At 42.7% G+C, this 25,461-nt stretch overlaps 2 protein-coding genes across 2 annotated transcripts in view; both read right to left on the bottom strand.

The window, feature by feature from the left end:
- The window catches only part of phip (PHIP subunit of CUL4-Ring ligase complex), a 45,279-nt gene extending 31,683 nt beyond the window's left edge, over window positions 1-13,596 (bottom strand). The window contains 12 exon segments of the mRNA XM_079754235.1: window positions 363-366; window positions 496-566; window positions 793-893; window positions 1,571-1,792; window positions 7,518-7,678; window positions 8,715-8,813; window positions 9,507-9,657; window positions 12,840-12,899; window positions 13,050-13,079; window positions 13,166-13,224; window positions 13,330-13,423; window positions 13,425-13,596. Coding sequence (XP_079610361.1) covers window positions 363-366; window positions 496-566; window positions 793-893; window positions 1,571-1,792; window positions 7,518-7,678; window positions 8,715-8,813; window positions 9,507-9,657; window positions 12,840-12,899; window positions 13,050-13,079; window positions 13,166-13,224; window positions 13,330-13,423; window positions 13,425-13,478 — 1,106 coding nt within the window. The 5' untranslated portion in view covers window positions 13,479-13,596.
- A 3,727-nt stretch (window positions 13,597-17,323) lies between these two features.
- Window positions 17,324-24,467, bottom strand: hmgn3 (high mobility group nucleosomal binding domain 3). The gene is made up of 6 exons (XM_079753491.1): window positions 24,331-24,467; window positions 22,744-22,791; window positions 22,378-22,407; window positions 20,254-20,313; window positions 19,803-19,913; window positions 17,324-18,377 (listed from the first exon to the last, which is right to left on the bottom strand). Exons 1-6 carry the CDS (start codon window positions 24,343-24,345, stop codon window positions 18,336-18,338), a joined length of 306 nt encoding a protein of 101 aa, XP_079609617.1. The 5' UTR covers window positions 24,346-24,467; the 3' UTR covers window positions 17,324-18,335.
- Window positions 24,468-25,461: the final 994 nt, after the last annotated feature.

The following is a 25,461-nucleotide window of genomic DNA, read 5'->3' as shown; positions in this document are numbered from 1 at the left end:
ACATAGAGCACATGCAATCAACCCAGAATATAATAGATGTAAAAAAGAAAACATTCATCACATTTCAATAACAATTTATTGCCTCATCCTTTCTCCCCTAAGGGGCCTTGTTCCTATGGCACAGCTCTAGCTGTAGATAATTGAGGTACTTCGTCAGCTTGATATAATACGTGCAGAAAACTCCTGTTTCGGAAATGGCTTGCTAAATAAATGTTTCACTTAAATTAGTCGTTCTCCGTGTTACCTTTTAAAACAAGTTACTCATTGCCCTTCTTTCCTTCGCACTCAGCCTGTATTGCTACCTAATACTAGACTCGATACTAGAACACAAATCCTTCAGGGAAAGATTCTTCACTGCGCACTTGGCTAAAGATCAGTCACAGGCCTGCATATTTACATTTATAGATGTACAGTATACCCTCAATAGACTTTAGTCACATATATGCTTCACACACATGCACATGTATGCATAGACTAAAAGTAGGTTGTGTTTACCTGCACTGAAGGAGGAGCAGATCATTTGCACGCCAGGTCTGGAACGCTCTGTGAACTTACTGGGTCTGTGACTAAACACACACACGTACACACACACACACACACACGAGTTTGAATTGAAAATCAGTCAGATTGTATTTTGAGTGCAGTTTTGTATTCCCAACATCAACGTGGTGTGAACTAAATGTGACAAAATGGTTAATTGCAAACAAGTATGTACTGTATATGGCTTTGTGTGCCTGTGTGTGTGCGTGCGTGTGTGTGCCTGTGTGCCCGTGTGTGTGTGTGTGTACTCACCAGAACTTGAGTGTGCGTGCATCCCACTGCCAGAAGCAGATGGTGCCATCCGCTCCAGTAGAGGACAGGTAGCGCTTGGAGCCGCTACAGAGAGGAGAGAACTGCAACGCAGCCAATTAGAGAAGAGGATGTTAGCGTGGCAGCCAATTAGAGAAGAGGATGTTAGTGTGGCAGCCAATCAATAAACGACACAGGGAGATGATGACTGGGTAAAAAAAGAACATGACAATAACCAAAATACCCATTTGGAGACACAAGATTCTCAGCCACATTGAAAAATGCAAAGTTCGGCATTAAGTGAAACCATATTACATTAACTTAGTCGGAGTCAAGGTTATGCATTTTCTGCATAGTTCTTCATACACGTGCAGAACCGAGTACATAAACACATGTGCATACACTCAGTGGACCCAAGCACTGGTACACAACACACACACCCACACACACACACACATACATCCCTGTCTAAATGGTTGAATAACACACACACACACACATACATCCCTGTCTAAAAGGTTGATAAACACACACACACACCCCTGTCTAAAAGGTTGATAAACATACACACACATACACATCCCTGTATAAAAGGTTGATAAACACACACCCACCCACATCCCTGTCTAAAAGGTTGATAAACACACACACACATACATCCCTGTCTAAATGGTTGATAAACACACACACACACACGCAAACACACACATAAATCCCTATCTAAATGGTTAATAAACACACACACACACACACACAAACACACCAACACATCCAAACCCACCTGCAGGGAGGTGATGGAGGCGGCGTGGCCCTCCAGCACGGCCAGCGGGGCGCAGGTCTGCAGGCACCACACCCGGATGGTCTTGTCGCAGGAGCCGGCGGCCAGCATTGTGTTCTCGTAGCTGACTGCCATGTCCGAGATCTCAGCCGCGTGGCCCCGCAGCGTGGCCAGCAGCCGGCCGTCGTCCGTCCCCCAGATCTTCACCAGGCAGTCGTCAGAGCCCTGGGGAAGAGGCAGTGATTGATTGATTGATTGATTGATTTTACTTGACCATTTTGATATAAAATATTGTGGCAGACGCCAGGGAGGAGTGAGGGGAGTGGTAGGTCTGGCAACCTGCTGGCTCCACCCCCCAGGCCATACATGGACTTCCTCCAGTTAACGAGGCAGGCCTGAAGGCCATTAAGCTGGAGCGCTTGCAGCTAAAAGGGACAGCATCCTACCACAAGCCAGAGCTAGGGCTAGCAAGATACAAAGAGGACTGGATCATAAAGGAGGTGGATGACCCTTTTCCCACCCTGGTTGTGTTTACTAGGTGAATAAACCATCCTAAGTTGATCCTGCTTTGTGTGTTGTGTCGCTATTGTCTATTCGACTTGGTGGCGTGGAAACCCCACACCCACAGGCCCGCTACAATATGAACAGCACTCTGTCTCATACGTTAAAATACATAAATAGTCAGGGATGGCACAATAAAGCCCGAAGGCTCATTTCCATTGTGGTCCTTGAAAGAAGGACGGTGGAGGAAGAGGAGGAGGAGGAGGAGGAAGAGGAGGAGGAGGAGGATGACATTATGATCCATATCCGTAGATCATGTGATTCAGGATGGACATGACCCAGGGCCAGGTTTCGCATACGTTCGTGAGGAAAAAAAAAGTAAATAACAAACAACGATTTGAGACTGAATTACGCTCTCTTGCTGTGTGGGTTTGACACCGATGGCGTTTTGGAATCTGAAGCGCCAAATTGCTTTTTGCCAATGCAACTGCAAAAGTTGAATTCTTGAGAGACAAGACAAGACAAGACGTAAACACTAAATAAACTCAGAGAAAACACGACGTTTCAAGAGTAATATACATACTTCATGTCAATAGTAGTTTGAGAATAAAGATTCTTTCTTGTGTATACTGGGGCTGTAGGTTTTTGAAATACGGTGAAAGCTTTAGCAAAGATGTTTTTAAACACATCCACACTTTCTGCCAGTTTACTTTACCCGAAACAACTGTGTGCAAATTTGAGATTTAAAAGCAGGACTCGTGGGAAAATGGAAAAGAGGATTAGAATGAGGGAGCCAGAGTTGGTCAGCCACAGAACACAGGTCCTTATAAGGTCATGTCCGTTATTTGAGGTTTGCAGCAGGGAAAAATCTAAACCAGGCACAAATTTTTCTTATTGTTGTTCAGATATCTTTTCTATTATTTCCCACACGGAATTGTGGACGAAAGTAAATGTGCAGAAGTGTTTTTCCTGTTCACCAATCTTACAAGACTCTTAGAGAGGACTGTTGGAATTAAGGACTTTAAGGATTTAGCGCTGTCCTTGTTTGACATTGGCCGCCATTCACACTGGAGTACGCAGACCGATCTGCATAATTACCCCAAAATCACTTACAAAATACTATCGCAATGCATAGGAGAGGCATACATAACTGACACACTTTGTTTCCAGTTGTAAAAGAAAATATAATCTGAAAATTTCAGGTATCACGCCATTCCAAACAAACTGTTTATCATTCCTACTACTGCATGGCTATTTTATAAATGATGTTACGCATTTTATTGTTCTTTATGTTTGGATAAGTGAGGGAAGTGTATTGCTAAAAACGTGAAGATAAAAGCACTAATATTGTTTTTGTGTGTATTAAGGAAAACGCTAAGTGAGTGCACCACAAGTAGAAGTTATTAGGTTTGAGCTAGCCAGGGTAATATCCACTGGACGGCTGGTGGTTTACCGCGCAATTAGAGAACCCAACCTGTTTATTGTCTGAGGGGAATTAATTAACCCTAACCCAGAAAGGTAGAAGTGCACTGGCTAGTCGAAGTCTCGAAGTCTCAGTCAAAACAGTAATAGTAGCAGCAAACATTTAAAGTTTTACGGTTCAATTTAGAGACAGAACCTTTGTTATGTTAATTTTATATTAGGAAAACTATTCAGGTTGTTAACTCAAATACGTCCATCAAACAGCAGCCCTGACATCCAAAGAGAAGGATGACTTATCATGAAATATCAATAACTCAGTTTGGCCATCAAATGTATGCATCAATTTATGTTCCCAACCAAGCCATACAGACATGCTGATTGATCTCCCATAATCACTGGGCAACAGCTACTGAACACTTCTAACAGATCAAGTAATCAATAACAGACATAAGCTGGAACAGGATCTGGAGAAAGAACAATGCATCAGATCCAAGATGACTCCAGCAACGCCTCTTAGAGAACCAGTTTCCTGTAAAATGATGAGGTGCCGTCATCAGCATAAACGCGCTTCTCTTCACAGTTTAGTCACTCAGCCCAGACGAAAACACTGCAGCGAAGACCAACAAAGAATCCTAATGCAATGAACCAAAAATAAAATGAAATATATAAATATAAGTCATGAAAGGGAGGGGGGGGGAGAGAAGGAGAGGGAGGTGGATGGTACCACTGGGAGGTGGGGGAAGAGGAGGAGAAGAAGGAGGAGGAGATGGCGAGAAAGCAAGTCGAAGCAGGATGAATTTTAATTCTGGCGCTCAGCCAGCGTCTCAGAGGAAACAGTTTCTCCAGTTATGATGAAAAAGAAATGATAGCATAAAGGAGACAGGGACAGACGGGGAGAGAATGATAGAGGGAGAGATTGAGGTGTATGTGGTGGGGGGGGGCAGAGGGAGAAGGAAAGACAGGGACAGAGAGAGTGAAGACAGAGAGACAGAGACAGAGACAGAGACAGAGACAGAGACAGAGAGAGAGAGAGAGAGAGAGAGGTAGAGATTGAGACAGAGGCAGAGATAGAGACAGACAGAGACAGAGAAAGAGACAGACAGAGAAGGAGACAGAGACAGAGAGATAGACAGAGAAGGAGACAGAGACAGAGAGAAAGAAAGAAAGAGACAGAGATACAGAGACAGAGAGATACTCACAGGGAGGGAAGAGAGAAAAAAGTATGTCATCCAAAATAGAGATAGTGCTGTGCGACGTAGAGAGAGAGAAAACAAGAGATAGAAAGCACAGGGAGACGAGAGATCAGGTTGATATAAAGCCCCCACTCCTCATCCCCCTCCACAACAGACTATTTTAGAGGTTTTAAGGAGCGCAAGCTGAAAATGGTGAACAGCAGCCAGCTCTGTTGGACTGAAGAAACCCAAACACGCATATGATGCAAAAACATTAAGCCACCATTATTACTGGGGGCTGCTAAGTGTTGGACCGTACAGGGAACGCCAGCATCACAACTTGGTGGCTAGGAGAATTTAGCACCCAACAAGAGGAGGGCTCTTCTGCTTAAACCAGAAGAACTTCTTTGTTGACATTTAGCATTTTGTTTCCACTGTTTACATTGACAACCAGCCAGATAAGGTCTTAAAGAACAACCGCTCCTCATTCATAAAGAAGGAGCTATGTGTGTACATCCAACAGCACAACGTACTCAACGGCGGTCAGGGTAGTGCAGTCACCAAAGGTTCAGGGTTCAATCCCGCAACCACAAAGTCTGAGGCATCTTTGAGGAAGATGCCCTAACCCCATACCTACTTCCTTCAAAGGGAAGGAAACAGCCAAATCCCATTTTCAGTTGAAAACGCTTCTGCTTTGGTCTCATGAGGTTTTTGTGAACATTTCTATGATTATTTTGACTCAAATGTGTAAAGTTCTTAAATGGGGGAAATCTTCTGTAAAAAAAGCTACTTCTGGGTAAAAATGCTTTTCCAGAGTGGTTGTTTTCTATTGGCTGAACTCTAGTTCAAGCAGTATGACTGGGTTTTGAGTAGGGATCGACCGATATGGATTTTTTTTAGGGCCGATACCGATATTTTTTCATCAGCCTTAGCCAATAACTGATATGCCGACACCGATTTTCTTGAGCCGATATTTGGAGCCGATAATACCCTGGAAATCCAGAGTTCTCGCGAGAGCACAATTTGAATTTGCTCAGCGAGTAACTCTGGGAACGAGCAATATACTTGTGTATACTCGTGATGTATCAATATAGGCGGGCCAAAAGCGTTGCTGTTTTACCGACCGGATACGGCAAGAGTCTTATCTATTGGTTAGCTCCACTGGTCTGCTTACGTCACCCCTTGTATTCTTCTGATATTTTCAAATGCATGCTTGGTGCGGCTCGAGTTGGGCCATTTCCATTACTCGTTGCCAGACCATACAGTTTTTTAGATGTGGGTCTGGATTTCCAGGCTAAGCCTTCCTCAATTAAAATCAAAAAATGACACAATGATGATAACAAATGTTACAATATCTCAATAAAAAAAAAATGAACTGTTTATTGAACTGTCAGTAAATCATGGCGAAAAAAAAAGAAAAGAAAAAATGGCCAATACCGATACACGTAAAAACGCATATATAGGTCGTCACTGGTTTTGAGAGCTTCTGACAACGCCACTCCGACCTGTTCCTATTGAGCCCAATATGTCTTTTTTTTCTAAAAACTTTTTTCTGAAACTGTCATGACTTCTTACATCTCGTGTTTTCACCCGTAGGAGGAATTTCCCCTGCTAGAGGTGGCTATTCCTCTAAATTCACTGCAAGTAGTTCTGAAATGACGTCGGAAATGACTCAATAGTAAACTGACTGGCTACATAGACTTTGTTACTACATAGACTTAGCTACTAGATAGACGCGACTACTACATAGAACCATAGAAGGGAAACCAGCAGAGGTTAATGTGGCTATTTAATTTCTTGCATTACTGTACCATAACATGTTGTGTCGATTATCTGTGACAAATAATCAGGAACAAAATGATATTTGTTACCCAATCAAATGTGTCTCATTAAAAAATGTTTATCGGAAAGTAATGAGATGCTGGAGCTCGCGCTGTGACCTCAAACATTCCCAGCACAGCATTGAGTAGCATCAGACAAAAAGCCCTGATGTAGGGGGCTGTCTCAAGTGACTGGGCTTATCATGTTGTATACAAAACCTTGAATAGCAATAGCATCGTCATTAAACATTTGGTAAACATCAACAGCTGCCAACACAACGTGAAGGCCTGACACAGGCTGAGGCAGTCTGAGGGCAACACTTCTATCTGGATGAATAAGCCCTGATAAAATCAAAACACACAGACAGCTCTAAGGCGCTGGTTGAACTACCTCCTAGCTTGTGAGGCTGTTGGTACCTTTGGTGTCTGGACAGCTGGTTTTCAGGTTCAAAATATGAATCTTTACAAATCAAGAGATTTGTCCGCAATAAGCGATACACACAAATGCATTCAAAAGCAGAAGGAATACTGTATTAAGGGACTCATTAAATGACCCATAAGGAGTTTATAAACCTTTGGAGAATAAAAATCATGCATGAACATTGCCAATTGTGGCTGAGTTTAATTCACGCTGAATGAAAACTCAACGGCCCTGACAAACGCACTAAATACACAAGCTAATGAATTAAACTACAGCATGTGTTCTCTGTAACACAAACACGAAGCAACACATTTTCTGAACACAATACCCATAGCATCAGAAGCAGTACACTTCCCGCAATCAGCACACACACACACACCAAGCCTCACACACACATAATCACCAATATCCCCAGTCAACCTAGCAGAATGAGTGACGTCCAATATGCCTCTGTGATCGGGCTGACCCAGAGATCCCAGTTCTCCTCCATCCTCACCCAATCGCCTTCTCCACCTACGCTACGACCTTCACCTCTACACGCAAACTCCCCTGCCCCATGTGCCGCCCGCAGACACAGCGTTTGGGGAAATCAGATAAGTCCTCCCAGCCTTTACCGTGAAGATGCGGCGGCCGGTGCGGTCGAACGTGACGCAGTAGACGGAGGAGAGGTGTCCCAGGATCCTCTTGTGCATCTTCATGTGCTGGTAGACCGCCGTGGGCAGCAGATGCCGTAAGCGGTACGAGCCGTTCAGCCGGCGCCCATGACCCGTCTCCACTAGTCGTCGTAAAGAAATAAAAACATAAAAACATATGCATACTGTTGAGAACACACGTGAGTACTTTCCGATCCCATTCCAAAGTACTGAGTACAGCACTGCCTCCAGCAACGTCTATAGTACTGTTGTCCTACATAAGCAGAGAGGCAGAGGCATAAACATAACAGGCATGAACATAAAGAGGAATCACCCAGCCAGGATAGAACGCCGTCGTTCTTTTGCAAGCCGATCCACGGGCTTCATGCGCTATATGTGGCCGACTTCATGATGACTTGTGCAAACATCAAACCTGCTGTGGCTAATCTATCAAATAAATAGAAAAAGTATCCAAATCCCGGATTAACAGCCTGGCTTGCCACAGCACGAACCAGCGGGATACTACAACATTACCCCTGTTCACGCTGTGTCCCTGCGGTAACACAGACATTCCTATTTACTATGTCCAACGCTTACTTACAGGGAACGTATGGACATGCCATTAGGAAGCGGTCGGAGGCAAGGCCTCTTACATAAGGGTGACTACTGACACATTGCACAGATAGGGCATCACACCCAGTGCCTTTCGGCTTACGGCTGACATGAGCCTCCTCCAAAGACATGCGTTTGCCTGCCCTACCTATGCTACACCTCGTCTCTAGTGTACACAGCTATTTTTCATCCCTCATTGACCCTCAAAGCTGCTGTAGATACGACTCGAGTCGTATAGAGGGCCAGCCAAAGAGAGCATGACCTAACGACCCCAGAAACGCTCCCTCCCTCCTACGTTTTCTCTGCCACTGAGAAGGGCTGCGATCACACATCTGTGATTGATAAGCGAGATCAATTCGCCCCGCGAGATTCAACGGTTGGTCCTAAACGACCCCTCACCACCGTCTCATACACAGGCAGGCAATGTGGACGGAGAAAATATATTTTCAATGCACACTTCACGCAGTAATAATGGGCACGGCATTTCTAACATAAGTCCCTCAAATAAGCGCCCGGAAGTAAGGGCTTTAATGTCCGTGACTATAACACGAGGGCGTGTGTTAATACCGATGTTAGGTGGGCTCCCGTAGATGATGGGCGGCTCTGGGGGGCGTCCGCAGTGTAGTGCCGCCAGCGCTGATCCCTTCCACACCACATGCTTGCAGCCTGCAGGGGAAACACAAACCCCCCCCACACACACATAATTTAACATAAACCCACAAATGGATGCCGTGTGGAACTTGGCATCACTTGGTTGAATGTTCTGTGCAGCGAATGCAAGGGTAAGCACTCACATTATCTGCGCTGTGTGTGTGTGTGTGTGTGTGTGTGTGTGTGTGTGTGTGTGTGTGTGTGTGTGTGTGTGTGTGTGTGTGTGTGTGTGTGTGTGTGTGTGTACTGTAGCAAGCAAAACGCCAGAGGGGGAATTTCACCGTCCATTTTCTGCCCGTGTTCCAGTGTGTATGGAGGAATATATTTGGAACGAGTCAGCTTACGTTCATGTGCACTTGTGGATGAGTGTGTGTGTGTGGTTGTGTGTTTTATTATTAACCATTTAGACAGGGATGTGTCTGAATGTGTGTGTGTGTGTGTGTGTGTGTGTGTGTGTGTGTGTGTGTGTGTGTGTGTGTGTGTGTGTGTGTGTGTGTGTGTGTGTGCCTATCCATGTATGCAATTTTCTGAACCTTTGTGTTTGCGTGCGTGTTTTTTGCGCCATTGGGTACGTTTGTCTTCCTGCGAGTGTGTAGCTGTGACTGTAGGTATCCGTGTGTGTGTGTGAGTGTTTGCTCATGTGCGCATGCATGCGTGAATCCCTCTAAATATACTGTATGTATAAATAAACAGCATGGCGGCGCTCACTCTTGCTGGTGCGGAGGAGGTTCTGCCTGCCGGCCCCCAGCAGGCTGTGGAGCCCGGGCACGCTAGCGGGCACCTCTCCCTCCAGCAGGGGACACACCCTGGAGCACACCTGGAGCAAGTGGTCCGGGCCCACATGCCTGTGTACCTTCACCTGTGTACACACACACACACACACACACACACACACACACACACACACACACACACACACACACACATGCATCAACACAAACAGAAACACACAAACACATCCACGCATCCACACACACACACACAACCACACACACACACGCGCGCACACACACACACACACACACACACACATGCATCAACACAAACAGAAACACACAAACACATCCACGCATCCACACACACACAACCACACGCACACGCACACACACACACACACACACACAGTTGTTACACTCAGCAGCAGACTCTGCGGGAGTGCTTTCGATGCGGTGCGTGTGCCCTTGGAACACACCCCCTCGTCCCCCCGCTCCAGAGATGTTGCGCTCCGCAGCCGACCGCGGTCCCACTCCCCATTAAAAGTTATTGATTTAAAAAAAAACGCTCTCAGAGATCCACGCCGTGCAACGCATACCCATGTCGCTCTGAGCTTATCTGAAAAAAATGATCCCATTAGAAAAAATAATAGTAGCATTTTCTCTAACAATTTCTCTCTTTTTTTACGGCAAAATGTGCGAAATGGTTGCAATGATAGTCAGTTTTTCTGTTAACAGTTTTTTTTATAGCCAAGCTGAAGGGAATGATAATTATTGTTTATATAGAGCATGTATACCTCTGATAATAGTGTGTTAAGCAACATCTTAACATCTCAGCAGGAGCCAGACAACACTGCTGCACTTCAGATAATGTGCGTGTTAGTGGTTCGTTATTACAGAATCATACAACTAGCCTCTCAAATATCTATTCCTTCTTCCCTGTGCTCCTTTCAAAAACGAGGACCTTTAGGTCCAACGTTTTGAATTATGCACACAATGTATCATTGTTGGCCTTATAAGCATATCTAATTTAACTGTCATTGTTTATGCTTTCGTGTGATTTTTTTCTATTTTAGAAAAATATATCTACATACATGAAGTGCTTGAAGGATCGAGATAAACACATTACACAACAATCCACTATTGGAAAAACAAGAACGGCCAAATATCTAAATCATGAAAGTCAATCCACATAAAACAGATGTCGAGGAATGATTGTTTGTAATAATGCCACGATTCTATTGTCCCATTTGCTTCATGGGTACTGTAATGTTTAACATACCCCTTCCCACTCATTTAAAACTGACACACCTAGAAATCCCCACTGCTACATTCACACACTACACGACTACACACGCACAATTAGTGACCCCTTAATTGCCTCCTAGCGGGCTCGCCTGGCTGAGGAAAATGCATTTGTTAAAGCCATGCTTGCAGTGAACGAGCGTGCACTGCTTAAAGGCACACACCCACTTGCTCGGGCGCACGAGGCTCCAGCAGTCCGAAACACATGCACCAAGAAAATGTGGAAACGATCAAAAAGCTAACATTGCTGAAACATTTCAATCCCCAGACACTGAAACACTCCTGCAACTCCCTGCTCCTCCTCCTCCTCATAGCTATTTCATTTTTATTTGATTTAGCCATGTTGTCCTCATGCATTGCTCATAGAAATAATACTAACATAATAACGAGCTAATAAGGAACTACGTGGGGTGTAATTGAATGTCATGCCACTAACGAAAATAGATTGGTGGTTGTGTCTAGGCTACCCAATTAACGTTTTCATGTGAAAATGCACCCATGATTAAATCATTAAAACGACCGTGAACCTAGTCTTATTGTCTCGTTTAGATATATGTTGCTCGAAATATATTGCAGCAATAGGCTACTAAATGATACCGAGTTCCTTGGGTATCTTAAAAAATACACAAGATAAAAAAATATATAACATCGAATTAATTAAGATTAATTATCACAATAATCTAATATTGTTAACGGCGTTAATTGCTATATCTATTTTACGTCGGGTGTCATGACACCGTTCGTTGCCCCAATAACAGTCCACCCAAAAAAACATCGCCTCCCCTTCATCTATCACGACACCATCCACCGCTGACAAACGCCACAACAGCACGCCGTCAAACGCTTCCAAACACAACCACTCCTTTTGTCTCATAATTAAGATCACGTCGCATTTTAATAGACAAGCGACCGAGAGAGAGGCAGTATCCACCACAGACAGCCACAGCACGGCGCGTCATCACGAGCCTCGCTCCGGAGGGGGGCAGAGAGAGAGAGTGTGTGGGGGGGGGGGGGGGGGGGGGGGGGAGCAGGAAGATAAAAAACACACACACAGCCACACATTCTCAATCATCTCTTAACCTATAGATTAACATCCACAACATCACTCCCCAGTTCATGATAGGACGAGATAAGGGATCTGTGTATGGCGATGTCAAAGGAGACCCGAAAAACATAGGATTTTTAAATTTATTACATAGGGCATAGGTCACTTTCATTTCGTTAAATAGCCAAAATATAAACTTTCAAAAACACAAGAAAGCACCATGCACACTATTCGAGTCGATTACCATTGCGTACATATTTAACCCTACCACGATCAATTCCTTACACGCCCACATGCGAAAAAGCAATCCTGGCACGAACACTATTTGCTGATAGGACAATTATCCCGCAAATTAATAAAACAAGTACAAGGTATAACTTCTATATTACCTCGCATGTCCACATAAAGCGATTTCACTTCTCTTGCCGTAACGTGAACACACACACACTCTCCCTCTTCCCTCCATTCACACACAAGCTCCAAGAGCTACAACCGCGATCCTAAACCCACTTGCATCCCCCTGCACAATCCCTTTTATTGACGTACAGTTTAAAAAACCCAACTAAACTCGTGTTTAATTCCCCCCTCGTGTGTTTTCTACCCTCGTTCACACATCCCAGCTATTGCAGGACAAGAGCGCCTCCATCTCGCCCGAGCTGTGGCGCATGGAGTCCCTCCTCCGGATCGTCGCGCTCCTACACCACAACACTCATGACGTACCAACATTTCACACACACATTTTCCAACAACTATTAAAGTCTTTTGGACCATGCATGTCCCCAAACTCCCAGAGAAGGGGGGACCACGAGAGTCAGGGTGCCGTGTCGTCGGTGGTCAATGGCACCCGATCTGGGCGCCAGCCCTGCCACCGCTACAAGGTTGCTTTTGAGTGTGTTTCACCTGATTTAAAAATTGCGGGAAATTCAATTTTTATTTTGCTCTCTACAAACTTTTTCTCTGTTATAGAGACTCGCTTACCAAATTTTCGTATGTCCCAGGGTGTTCCTGTCCTGTCCAGTCCAGCCTTTTGGGGAGCAGCTGGGGTGGAAAAATAGGCACGACCGTGTGGTTCAGTGCATGACTGTGCCAAGTAGTGTTTAAAAACATTAAATGGTATATCTGAATACAAATCACGTTAGAAAGGACGGTGCGGAGAGACGCATCTCCCTCGTAGTGCTGACTGCTTACCTCGTTCTCCTCCACCTCCCTTATCAGGGTCTGAAAAAGGGGAAATAATACCAAATGAGGTGACCAGTACAATTTCGGACATGTTCTAAATTATACCAAAACACATAAACACAAACCTCGGCTGCGTTTTGACACGGTCCAGCTTCTAGAAATCGGGCTATTAGGAAGTACAGTTCTGGTTTGGGGGGGAGAGGACAGAAGCTGCGTTAGAGGAGGACACCGAGCATATGAGGGGACATTAAACCATCCCGATGGCCCATTTCACCTTCTCCCTACTCACCAGAAGTCAAATGCGCGATGTATTTACTATCTGAATCCATTTTGGTGTTGTTTCGGGGAGCTGGCAGAGCAGCGCCAGCCAATGTAGTGGGTCTAGGTGGCTGCCCTGTAGCTGTCACTGTTTATCCACCAGGAAGAGGCTTCCTCCATTCAGCTCCGCTCACGGCCAAGCGCTCAGAAGCAGTTCCGGCTACGCGTGTATTCTTCCGCCCCGATGACAAATAGTACGGACTCTATTGCTCTACGGAGACATAATGTAGCCCATCCATACGGGCCGAATCGTCGAGCTATGGGAGAATGTGGTCTTTCTTGGGGTAAATTATCGACACGCTCAAGCCTGCTATCAAGTAATGCCGTTTCTATTTTACCCCACTCCCCTCCCCCTCAACGAAACAGCGCAAGCCATCTGCGCAGGAATACGAAGTGGTGTGTTTTACGCACACACACACACACACACACACACACACACACACACACACACACACACACACACACACATACACACACATGCACACACACACAAACACAAGAGGGGAGGTAGAAATGGCAACCTTCAAGGGTAGAGAAAATGTGGCATATTTCTTGATTGTAGCGAAGTGTCCATTAATAACGATTACTATTGTTTGCTTTACTTGTATCTATACGATAAACAATTACAAACGGGTGCAATCGGGCACCTTATTTGCATTTAACACACTCGACGTAACCTCTCGGAACGTGGCTGCGCTGCTTTGGAAGCATTGCAAGCAAAGCGTTTGATCGCAAATCCTGTATTTGTGTGCATGCGTTCTTTATTTTCCTTTCTCTCGGTTATTATTCTGTCGTCGGCATGTAGCAAGATGTCCAACACACCCACTCGTTTGGTGGGTCGTCCATTTCTCCTCCAAATACTGCCTAGCAGTAAAATGGGGGAAGGGTTGGAGAAGGGGAATGCAGTTTAATGAATAAAAACCTCGTGAGTTACAGGGATTCAAATTGAGTGGTATTTTGAGACCAAGATCAAGATTCTATTTCAGTGACCCAATTTAAAAGCATAAGAATTAAATAGATCCTGAATTATATGTATGCTTTTGGAACTTGTGCATTCCGGCTGCAAATGGTTCAGACATAATTAAGATTAACTGCCTATTTGTTTACCCGTTACCTTAAAATGTCTTGTCATATTTAATTCCAAGATTTTGTATACTCTGTTTACCTTCGCCCCTTTCAATCTCTTCATTGTAACAAAAACGTTATAAGCAAATGTAATTCTCTCCTCTCATTATCTCCACACTGTGGGCCTTCCTCATTTGCAAACTAACTGCTTTGTTGAGGGAACCTTTTAGATGGTGTTAGATTTTATTTTTAGGTAGATTTTATTTGACTTGGAACAAAGGCAGGAACTAAATGTCTGAATCTAAATAGCAGAAACTTCCCAGGCCCTGGCTGCACCAAACATTTTGGTCGCAGTTATAATTTTAATTACTGATGCTAAACTGTGTACATGAGAATAACGATAAACAACTTTAGGCCTACCAACCAAAGTCACCACTCCCAGACTAGAGTCCCTTAAACTAAGACAGTGTTTCATCTTTAAACTTAGATTACAACATTATGTGTGTGAATATAAAAATCGAAATATGTCAACATGGTCCCATGTAATAATGTTTGACCCTCATGAATGAACACAGGCAGTGATATAGCTGTCTTAAATCGCCTGCCCTTGATTAAGCATTTTGTTTCCAAACGCAGTATGTTGTCAATTCAGGATTATTTTTGGAGTTGAACAGTGCGAGAATAACACAGCAAGGAATAGGCCGACACTGTAAAGAAGATAAAATCGAATTTTGTGTAAACTATTCACGCCATAAGTGGGCATTGATACCTGCATACAACCCCAGACAAAACAGTAGCGTTCTTTGACCTCCCTGCATCATGCATCTTCATCAGTTTACCTTAGGATGTGGGTCAACCAGCTGCAGTCAGACCTGCTCTTCTAAATAATCCCTTGGCTTTTGTGTTCATGAAAGGATGTATTTGATTGATTATTAAAAATAACAAAAACAACCAAACATTTGTACAAACTCAATGTCCCAACAGGATTGGACAGATGTGTATTCACAGATATAGCTCAACAGGCCAACTATTATGGTGGATCCTATAGAGTTTGCTTGTTTGTTATCCTGGCATTCCTAATACATTATATCCTGTCTTTGAAAATTAAATGAATCCAGAAGGATGCCTTTCAACATGAGTTTGAATGAATGAAATGTGTAATAAGTTGTTCAAATGGCTATACCCGTAGAACTACAGTGCTATGAATTACTACTTGTATCCCCTATGCATATGTAAGCATATCAAATACATATAAATGCATTTATTGAATTCCATGGCCATAGAGCTAGGCTGAACATCCAAACACCATCACTATTTGATGTTTTCACCGCTCCAACGAACCCTCCTGTCGCCACACTGTTGCTGGTGTTCTTTACCACAAGGAGGCAACCTTGTCTACTTTCCCAACACAGGGCCCAAAGGTGAAAGGTGAAACGGGCGGCCAGAGAGAGGTGGTGTAATAGAAACCAACCAATCACTGTCTGCCTGTATGTCACATTTCAATATACAATCGATGGGGACCATGTTTATGTGTGTAAAACGTTGATTGGTTGATGGGAGAAGGTTGCTGCGTCGCTAAAACATTAGAAAGGAATCTCTTTAAGCTTTAGCAACATAGAGCAATGTACGCGTAGGTCGTACACGCCAGTGTGTACAGCAAAGGCTCGTGGCTGAGTGTGGGCAGTGCGAGTAGCTCATGGCGGTGGCAACCTTAATGTAGTTATACCTTATGGGCTCCTCCAAGGGCCCTAAGAATAATGAGCGCTCACAGAGTACCTGCTGCTAGCCAGGCAGGAACGTTATTGACTAGACTTAAAAATAGCCACGTCTATGGCCGCCAGAAAACAAATGCTGTGCGATGTATAACTATAGGGCTATTGATAAACATCTGTCTTTGAAAAATGAATCATAAGAATATACATTTTTCCTCGTTATTAGTCTAGTAATTGTATAGAAGCCTGAATAATGTTTAAGTTATGGTTCATAAGTTAATGGTATGTGATTAACGTGTATGCACAACTTCATACCTGACATTCGATCAAGTAGGGCATTGTGGCCAAATAGACCTTTTTGACAATTAAACAACAGTCTAATTAGTCCTTTTCTTCCTCAAAAGTGTTTTCAAATTAAATAGTATCTCAGGTTTTTATACTATTGACAATGTTGCAATTTTAAAATGTGTCTTTCCAGGTGCCATTGGCCCCAGCATATATTTACATTGACTTTGATTATTAATATAATTAACATAAAATTCAAAAACATTTAAAAGCGCAAACACCATGTATTTCCACTGTATTCTTTCCCATTGTTCCACAACATTGGATGCCTTCAACGGTTCCATGATCCTTGTAGTCTTTCAAAACCTTAATCAACATGCAAAGATAAATTGACTGGTACTCCCTTAAAAAAAATAATTGCCCCTCCCTCATTGGCCAATGCATTTGATTGACAGCGTAGACCCGCCTAACTGGCAGTTGCTGACCTTTCATTTCCTGACACAGCAATTCTATTTAACACTGCACCTCTCCCCCAAAGGCCTCCATACACACACACACACACACACACACACACACACACACACACACACACACACACACTGAAAAAGAGCATTGCTTTGTGTGAGCTTGAAAAGTCACGAAAAACATGAAAACTTTTAAATGAACCTCCAACACCATGACATGGTCTTAATGCACATACATTCTGCTCACACTGACACACAGCCCTCCGCTATGGAATCAAAAGAAAAGCTATAATCTCAATTTAGGAAATATGAACAAGAAAACCAGCCATTTTCTCATAGATTTAGATTTTAACTATTAACCTTATGGCACCATTCATCAATCGATAAATAAACATCCACAAGCATAATGCATTCATATACAGAATAATGTGAATGCACATTGACATCAACTTTTTATTTTATTTCAAAATATCTTTTTCAACAGGATGAAAACTTAAGAGACCATAAGGTCCAATGGCAAATCTGACTTCCTAAACAGAAGCACCACTCATTATTGCTTTATCACTCTTCTCTATGACGAATGGAACTTTTCTCAAAATAAAAATAAAGAACAAATTAGGCATACAGATGATCAGGACAGGAATCCACATTTTCAAAATAATTGCCCAAAAAGCATACAATATTACTATTGTTGTTAGGATTACAAAGTTTCAAATGGTGCAGGTGTAAAGGTTTATTTTGTTTAATCTCAAAACTGTTTTTTTATACCAGTGTGAAACAAAATTTGAGTTAACTAAAAAAAACAACAACATTAATTTAGAAGACATTAGTCTTGTTCAAAAAGTCCCTTAAGAAAATTCCTCTGTAAAACAGCAATATGTGTATAAATATTAGACTATAATTATGACCAATGCAAATGCTGCAACGATTCTTTAAATATTATATACCCAATTATAATTACTTTGCAAAAGAGTAAGTGTTCCACCTAGCTAGCTAGCATAGCCAACAATGTCAGTTGCCGTCTATAGAAAGATTGGGATGCGTGAGCCTGCATGGTTGTATAGCTCCCCTCTTGGTACAAAAGGAGAGAATGGTTTGATTCAAGGTAGGTAGACATACAGAGGAATTTCCCTTTGGGTATACCCAAAGTCTCATGCAAGCGGTTCAATCAAAAGATGGCATTCTTCCATGGAGATTCCCGGAAAAATGCTGCTTGACAGAAATCGGGGCTTCCGGGGGCAAAGAAAAAAAAACGGAAAAACCTGAACGAAGGAGTGTGTACCAGGTGTAGACAGGGAATCGGAATTGCTGGTTTTCCATTTTTTACTAAAACGAGTCTAGAAAAAAATCATCTTACAAAATCCTCGGTAAAAAAAAGAAGAAGAGATGTTTTGCTGCCATTGAGTAAAAACCAGAGTGATCATCTAGGTAGGACAATCCCTCCCTTTCATTTACACCTTCTCTTCAGTAACGCTCTCGGCTTCTTCGGTTTCCTGGAACACAGAACATGAATTAGATCCCACACGAGGATAATCTGCCACAGGAACACGGCTCATCAGCCCACACTGGGGTCACGTCACACGCAGCCGTAGCCAAACCTGAAAACAATCTGTGAACAATGTTCTTCTAATTTGGAGTTGATCAATTGATTTAAAAGATAGGTACTCCATCTTTTGCAAAGTAGTCCTGTACTGTCTTGGCAAGGAAATATGACAAAATATGACAAGAAGTGTCTTCCAATTGAGAAACAGAGTCAGGAAAGTCATGAAATCTTAAGTTGGTCTTTAAATGTGTCACTGAGGACATCACCAAGGTGGATCGTTGCTAAAACTGTGTGGGAACAATTAGACTGTTTAAAAAACCTGCCTTACAAAACCAATCAAAAGTCTTCAGGGCGACCCTGACATGCTGTGGCATGCAGAGGTCATGTTTGCTTGTAAACACCGTAGTACCAACAAGACTTCCTGGTCTTGGGTTAAGAAATATTCAAACAAAGCTGGAAATCCTTGATTTCTCCCAATCATGTGGATTGAGCCTGAGCACACAATAGATGAAACAGATGATGATTGCTCAAATAATGGTTGCTCAACATCCATTTCCAATGATCTAAAAAGCTCTCTGTGTGTTACAAAGTGCTTCGCTGTTTCTCCAGTTTATTTCTGTTGTTTATGAATTTTAGGTATAAGTCTAAAAGCTGTTCCTAGCCATCTGGTTGGCCTATTATATGTCAACAACATTAAATGCCAAATAAAATATAATAATATAATATAATATATGCCAAAAATATATCAACACCTGCTATTATTTGTCTCTGAACTATAACTCTCTCAAGCATGAAAGCAAACAGCGCCGTAGATGCACACCACACAAACCTTTTCTCAATTAGTATTTGGTTAAGAGTCAGCAGTAGACCCTAATGAGTTAGTGTGGAAGCACACACACATTAAGTGGATTAGCACACACGCGCACACACGCCGCGCCGTACCCTGGACCCGGACAGTCTCGCTCTGACCCCTCACTGACATCATGGAGGAAGCCCTGGTTCTGGTGAAAGTCACACTGACACTGGGACGACACACATAGATCTGTGTGTGTGTGTGTGTGTGTGTGTGTGTGTGTGTGTGTGTGTGTGTGTGTGTGTGCGTGTGAGTGTGTGTGTGCACATGCACATACATTGCATGTGGGCAAAGAGATGAGAAAGAAAGCAGATAAGAGTGAGAGAGATCATTGAATGGATGACAGGAACACTGATTTTGATCTGAAGGTTAGAATGAAGTCACTGAGAAACGGGTATGGGCGGACTCCAGCCGTGTAAGAGGTTTGCAGCATTTGAACAATTTATCCAATTAAAAAAGATATACATGCATCTCACCTCACAACTCACAGGTTCTATTCAATCCATGAAATCCATCTCCTACCTCATTCTTGGCCTGTCCGTTCTGGGCAACTCCAGCATCGGTTTTGCCCTTAGCTGCTGCTTTCTTTGCCTTCACCACTGGTTTCTCTTCAACAGGGTTAGGGTTAGGCTTCTGTACAGAGACAGGGTGTGTGTGTGTGTGTGTGTGTGGTGGGGGGGGGGGGGGGGGGGATGTAGATTACAGGTGGAAACAAATATAGTCTGAGTTGAAACTTGTTTTGATTACAGATAAAGTGCAAAGCCTTCTCACCTGTCCAAAAACAGTATTACAGTTGCTTTGAAATTGATGTCTGCTATTTACGTGTGTGTGTGTGTGTGTATGTGTCCATGTGTGCGTACATGTAAGTCTGTGTTTCACATGGGTTTACCATTACAATGTACATTCATAGTTTTAAGGCAAAACTTGAAATGCATGTTGATTCATAAAACCTTGTAGAGTTTCTATGCGTTACCTTGACGACGGCCTTCTCTGCCTTCTTTGGCTTCACTTCAGGCCTGGGTGCAACAGGTTTCTGCAGGTGAAGCATACCTGGTTACTGTCATAATATTATGCAACTTTGTCCTTCTAGTCGATGCTAAGGTAAATATTGTCCTTCATGTTTCATTAATTTTCTACTTTGTTTTCAACTTCTGTTAAATTTGTTTTTTTCAGAGCCGTTTCACAGCTAGTTTAGCTTAGTTTTTTAAAATGCTGGATTTGAATAGTATTTTGGTTTTTATTAGTATCAAGTGTTATTTTTTTGTAATGTGGGGTATTTGTCAGGGGCGAGATTGTAAAGATCACAAAAATATTTTTGGAGCGACTCAACAAAAGGTTTGACTTAAACTGACACAGCTAAAATATTGGTAGATTTAAAGTCCAGCCAAAATATTAGTAATAATTAATAGTAATAGTACATTCATAATGGTATGCCTAAAGGCATACCATTATAAATGTTATACATAGACAAAGACGAAAAACTAAAGACATTTTATTTATAATTTTGATACAATATTGTTGATTTTGTAAACACACAATACCGTTTTTACTCTTTGAAAAAAACTTTTTTGTTATTAGTTAATGAATATATATCTAGTTACGTTTTTGTAGTTTTTGTTTTGTTTTGTTCATGATTACCAAAGTGAATGCTCCTTCAGGGGAACACTTGGCCTGTATTTTACCCTAATCTACATGTTAAATATCTGTGAGGTATGTGTGTCTTTCTCCCTATATAATGTGGTTGATTGGTCAGCAGAATCAATTACCAGATTGATTCCGCTGACCAAAGCAAATTAAAAACTATGTGACTTCATGTGTTTCCACACAACAGAAGTACGACCTACTGTCCAACCCTACTGTTAAATATGAAGCAGGTAGAGACTGTGAACATTGTCACTATTGCCTGTTATATCGATGCTGTGATCAGTAATTTGAATATAATTATGCCAGCCTTGTCATTTAAGTGGATCTCCTCTCATTATCTCTCAATAATGATTTTAAAATACAGCTTCTCAAAAAAAGCTGTTGACCCCATTGGCCCGAGGTCAATGTTCTGTCGCTATGGACCATTGATCAATTATGTGATAATTCCTTTTCTCTGTGTGTTTATGTATGTATGTGTGTGTGTGTGCGTTTGTGTGTGTCATACTATTGTGTGGTTAAGAGATTTCTGCAATGACAGAAATGACAATGGCACTGTTTATTTAGCTTAAAACTGGCATCAAATGATTTCTTATTGACTGCCTTTTATTTTCTTTGTTGTTTCTGTATACTGCTATTGTTAGCTGTAACATTACTACTATTGTTTCTTCTTGCACTTCGAGTGCTACTTACAGTAATACAACATGAATAGTTAGACCAGAAAGGACTAAATAAAATCTTCACAGTATGTGCATAGATTTGACACAGGTATACATTCAAACATTCTTCCAGCATGCACCAATCGACAGTGATAAACAGACAGAAGACCAAACAGACAAAAGACCCAAACAGAAGGAGACGAACAAGACATGACATTACCCAGCAAGCAGAGCTGCGCAACAACTAATTAATAACACACCAGAAATTGAGTCACTGATTTCCTGTGACAGTGGTACAACCGTTTACATAAGAAAATGATTCAAATAAATATTGATTTGTGAATCATCAGGAATTATCCTGATGATTGAGGGGTGTCCATAACACCCCTCTGTTCATGTATTCATGTTCAGTTCAACTTCTAAACCAAAGCGTTGCACTGAAACATGGATTACACACAATTGTGAAGGATGTTGGCATTGGACGATGTGGGAGTGTACACATTAATAAGTGTGCAGCTCTGCTATGACAGACCAACACAAATATAAGGGACAGAGACAACCCAGAAAAGACATGCATATGGCCCTCGGACACACCCCTCGGAGAACGTTTTTAACGTGAGCGACCCGATTCACTCAGGTTTTTTTAACTCCGGGTTGTCACATTGACCCGAGAGCAGGGATTCAAATGTCCCCCAAAAGACTGAGTCCAAGGGGCGTCACAGGGCGAAGAGAGGTACGCGGATGGGAGGAAAGAGAAAGAGAGAGGGGTGAAGACAGAGCAGGAGAATCCAACTCACCACTGACAGTCTCTCTGACCTTCTGGTGGGCTACCGCAACAAGGGATGAGCAAGGAGGAGGGAGAGAGACAGAAGAGTGACAGAGGGAGGGAGAGAGACAGGCAGAGAGAGATATCAGATGTACCTTTAGGGTCCATTTTCAGGATCATATATGCGCTTGTGTTTCTGCCTCATAGTCGGAGATGGAGTGTCCTCCTCACTTGATTCGACTTAGCAGTGTGTGCGCTTATTGTCACACACACACACATTGGAGACACGACGTATTCCCACACAAACACACTTTTTGCAGAAGAAAACACATCAAAACACTTCAAAAACACACACAGCAGCCGCACACCCTGGGGCTCCAAAGTGTGAACCACTTACCTCTTGCTTTGTGACTTTGGAGGACTCCTTCTCCTCAGGAGTATCCGACTGAAGAGACACATCAATATCACATCAACATATTTATACAAATATATAACTGCCACGTATGGGACGGATTAAAAAATGTTGCATGGGGCAATAGTGTGTGTGTGTGTGTGTGTGTGTGTGTGTGTGTGTGTGTGTGTGTGTGTGTGTGTGTGTGTGTGTGTGTGTGTGTACGTGTATACCTTTACATGCATCTGAATGTTGCCTGACTTTTTTATTTGTGTGATTATTTAAAAAAGAGTGAAATTGAGCCTTGGGCCTTTGCAAATGTTGGCCAACAAATATCATGTTACAAACTGGTCTTGTGTAATTACAAAATCAACCCATTATATGTTATTTGTAAAAAGTAAATATGTTTTTAAATATGCTGTAGCAGTTGCACAACATAACTTCAACACAAATTATAGATAAGTATATGTGTGTGTGTGTGTGTGTGTGTGTGTGTGTGTGTGTGTGTGTGTGTGTGTGTGTGTGCGCGCACATTTGTGTGGTGTGTGTTTGTGTATGTCAGTCCCTCAGTATGTTATTAGCTCAAATCTTCTTGGAGCAAGCAGGTGATTTGCTTAAGAATACTTAATCGGAGCTAGGAGCCAGGATTGTCCACACACAAGAAGAAATAAGGAAAAAAAAAAATCAGTTTAGCCTGCAGGTTCCCGTGCGCATCATTTGCATGGCAACGACCTCCGCCCCAAATCCCACTCCTCCCCTCTCTGTCCTCAAAAGCACGACTCTAGGCACGGCTGCAAACAATTGCAATTTCAGATGCTAGAGAGGCCAGTTGCCGAGCATACATATGGACACAAAGCACTACACTACGGCGCGCAAAGGCTGTTTAGATAGCGCTGCGGACCCCCTTTCACAGCTGCATTGTCTATTATCCCTTCTTTCTTTGCTTTTTTTGGATATGGATTCGCTCCATCGGCTCGGTGTGTGTGTGTGTGTGTGTGTGTGTGTGTGTGTGTGTGTGTGTGTGTGTGTGTGTGTGTGTGTGTGTGTGTGTGTGGCGGTTTGCTGCCTTCCATTTGTCATCATCATCACAGACGGAATAGGAAAAGAGGTGGCGTTTGCGTTTGGTGTTGGATTACACATTCTTGCAATGGGAACGTCTTAAGCACTGTTCATTTATCATAATCATAGGTTGCTTGGTATCGGTGCGCAATTCACAAGCTGCTCTTATTCGGCGAGACCCGGTCGTGTTTGTCGGTTCCCGTGCGCACGGTGGAGGGAAGAGGAGGAGATATAAAAAATAAAAAAAAACGACGACCAAATCGGCCATTGAAAAGTATACATTAATCTTACAGTAGGCTCCACATGAGGCAGGATAAGATATGTGAGGTGGTGGGGGGGAAATCAATGTTAAAGGAATTTGTCATCGGTAGATGTTTGCACCTTGCCGTTTGTAAACGTCGATTTCGAAACTTTGGCATCACCTCACCTGCTCATCGTCGTCACAGTATCGCGCACCGCTATTTGGTCAAATCCTAGCGAATAAACTACATTTAAACTGCGCTACTTGAGAATTAACACCAAAATGCTACTTACCCTTCTTTTAGGCATTTTTGTTAGTGGACAACGTTCCTCGCAGAAGAATGAGAAGGTAAAACCGGAGATCCAATGGCTCAGTTTGAACTACCTCGAAATACAGGATCAATATCTAAGCACCTTCGATAATATGTAAATGATATGCACTCCCCTAAACTGTGAAACTCGCCCCGCTATAGGCCGGAGCGGTCACAAGCGTACCCTGTAGCGACTTGTGATTGGTTTACGCTCCCTGTATGTAAATACCATCGTCGCGGTGATTGGCCGAGACTTCGGAGAGGGCTTCATGAGGACTCAGCGATTGGTTACGCGCTTTGTGTACGCAAATCTGAGCTGGAGGTCGAATGAGACACAAGCGGATGGAAGAGCGGACGGGTCTCTCGCTGGATCTGGGTACTGGTGTTGTGCTGGAGGACGTAATCGAAGAGAAAGAATGCTCTAAAAACACAAAAGCCTGCTGCTCTGCTTTAACATATAGCTGGAATGGAAACTTCATTAGTAACCGTCACGTTCAGTAACCTAGGGCTCGAGAACATTTTCATTTCTGGGTCTTTTTTCCGGCAAATCACGCGTTTGGCCGTCACGTTGTCATTTTTAAATAGGGATTGTCTATGAGGGCTGTAATAGGTCACCCATCCGTTTCTCGGTTAACAGGAACATTTGGATTCCATCTAGACCGAGGCGACTACCCCGGTCTAGATGGAATCTACAATGGTGCAAAGTCGAAGCACCTGCTAGTTTAATCCGATTGAAAGAACTGTATGTATCTTTGAAATACATCATAGTTTGCTGACTGCATGAAACATGTAATATATATATATATATATATATATATATAAATATATATATATATATATAAAAAATGTGCTCCTATATAAATCATGGCTTCCAAACGAATCAACGAGAACAACCATCATCTATAATTAATAAGTACATGACAACTTCATTAGTCTTATTTAGTGGTATTGCTGTACATTGTGAACGCAGGGTTATGAGCAGGTCCCATTTGACAGTTTCTTTTGTGGGCCTGTGAAGTTTATGATGATGTTTTATCATATCTGGTGACAAATTGTTATAAGCTCAAATGACTGTTTATATATATATATATGTATATATATATACTCACTCTAA

This window comes from Pollachius pollachius (assembly GCF_949987615.1).
Source record: "Pollachius pollachius genome assembly, chromosome: 16".
In the NCBI taxonomy this organism is placed as follows: Eukaryota; Metazoa; Chordata; class Actinopteri; order Gadiformes; family Gadidae; genus Pollachius; species Pollachius pollachius.
Note: the sequence above shows the minus strand (reverse complement) of the source record. Positions and strands in the feature narration are given on the sequence as shown.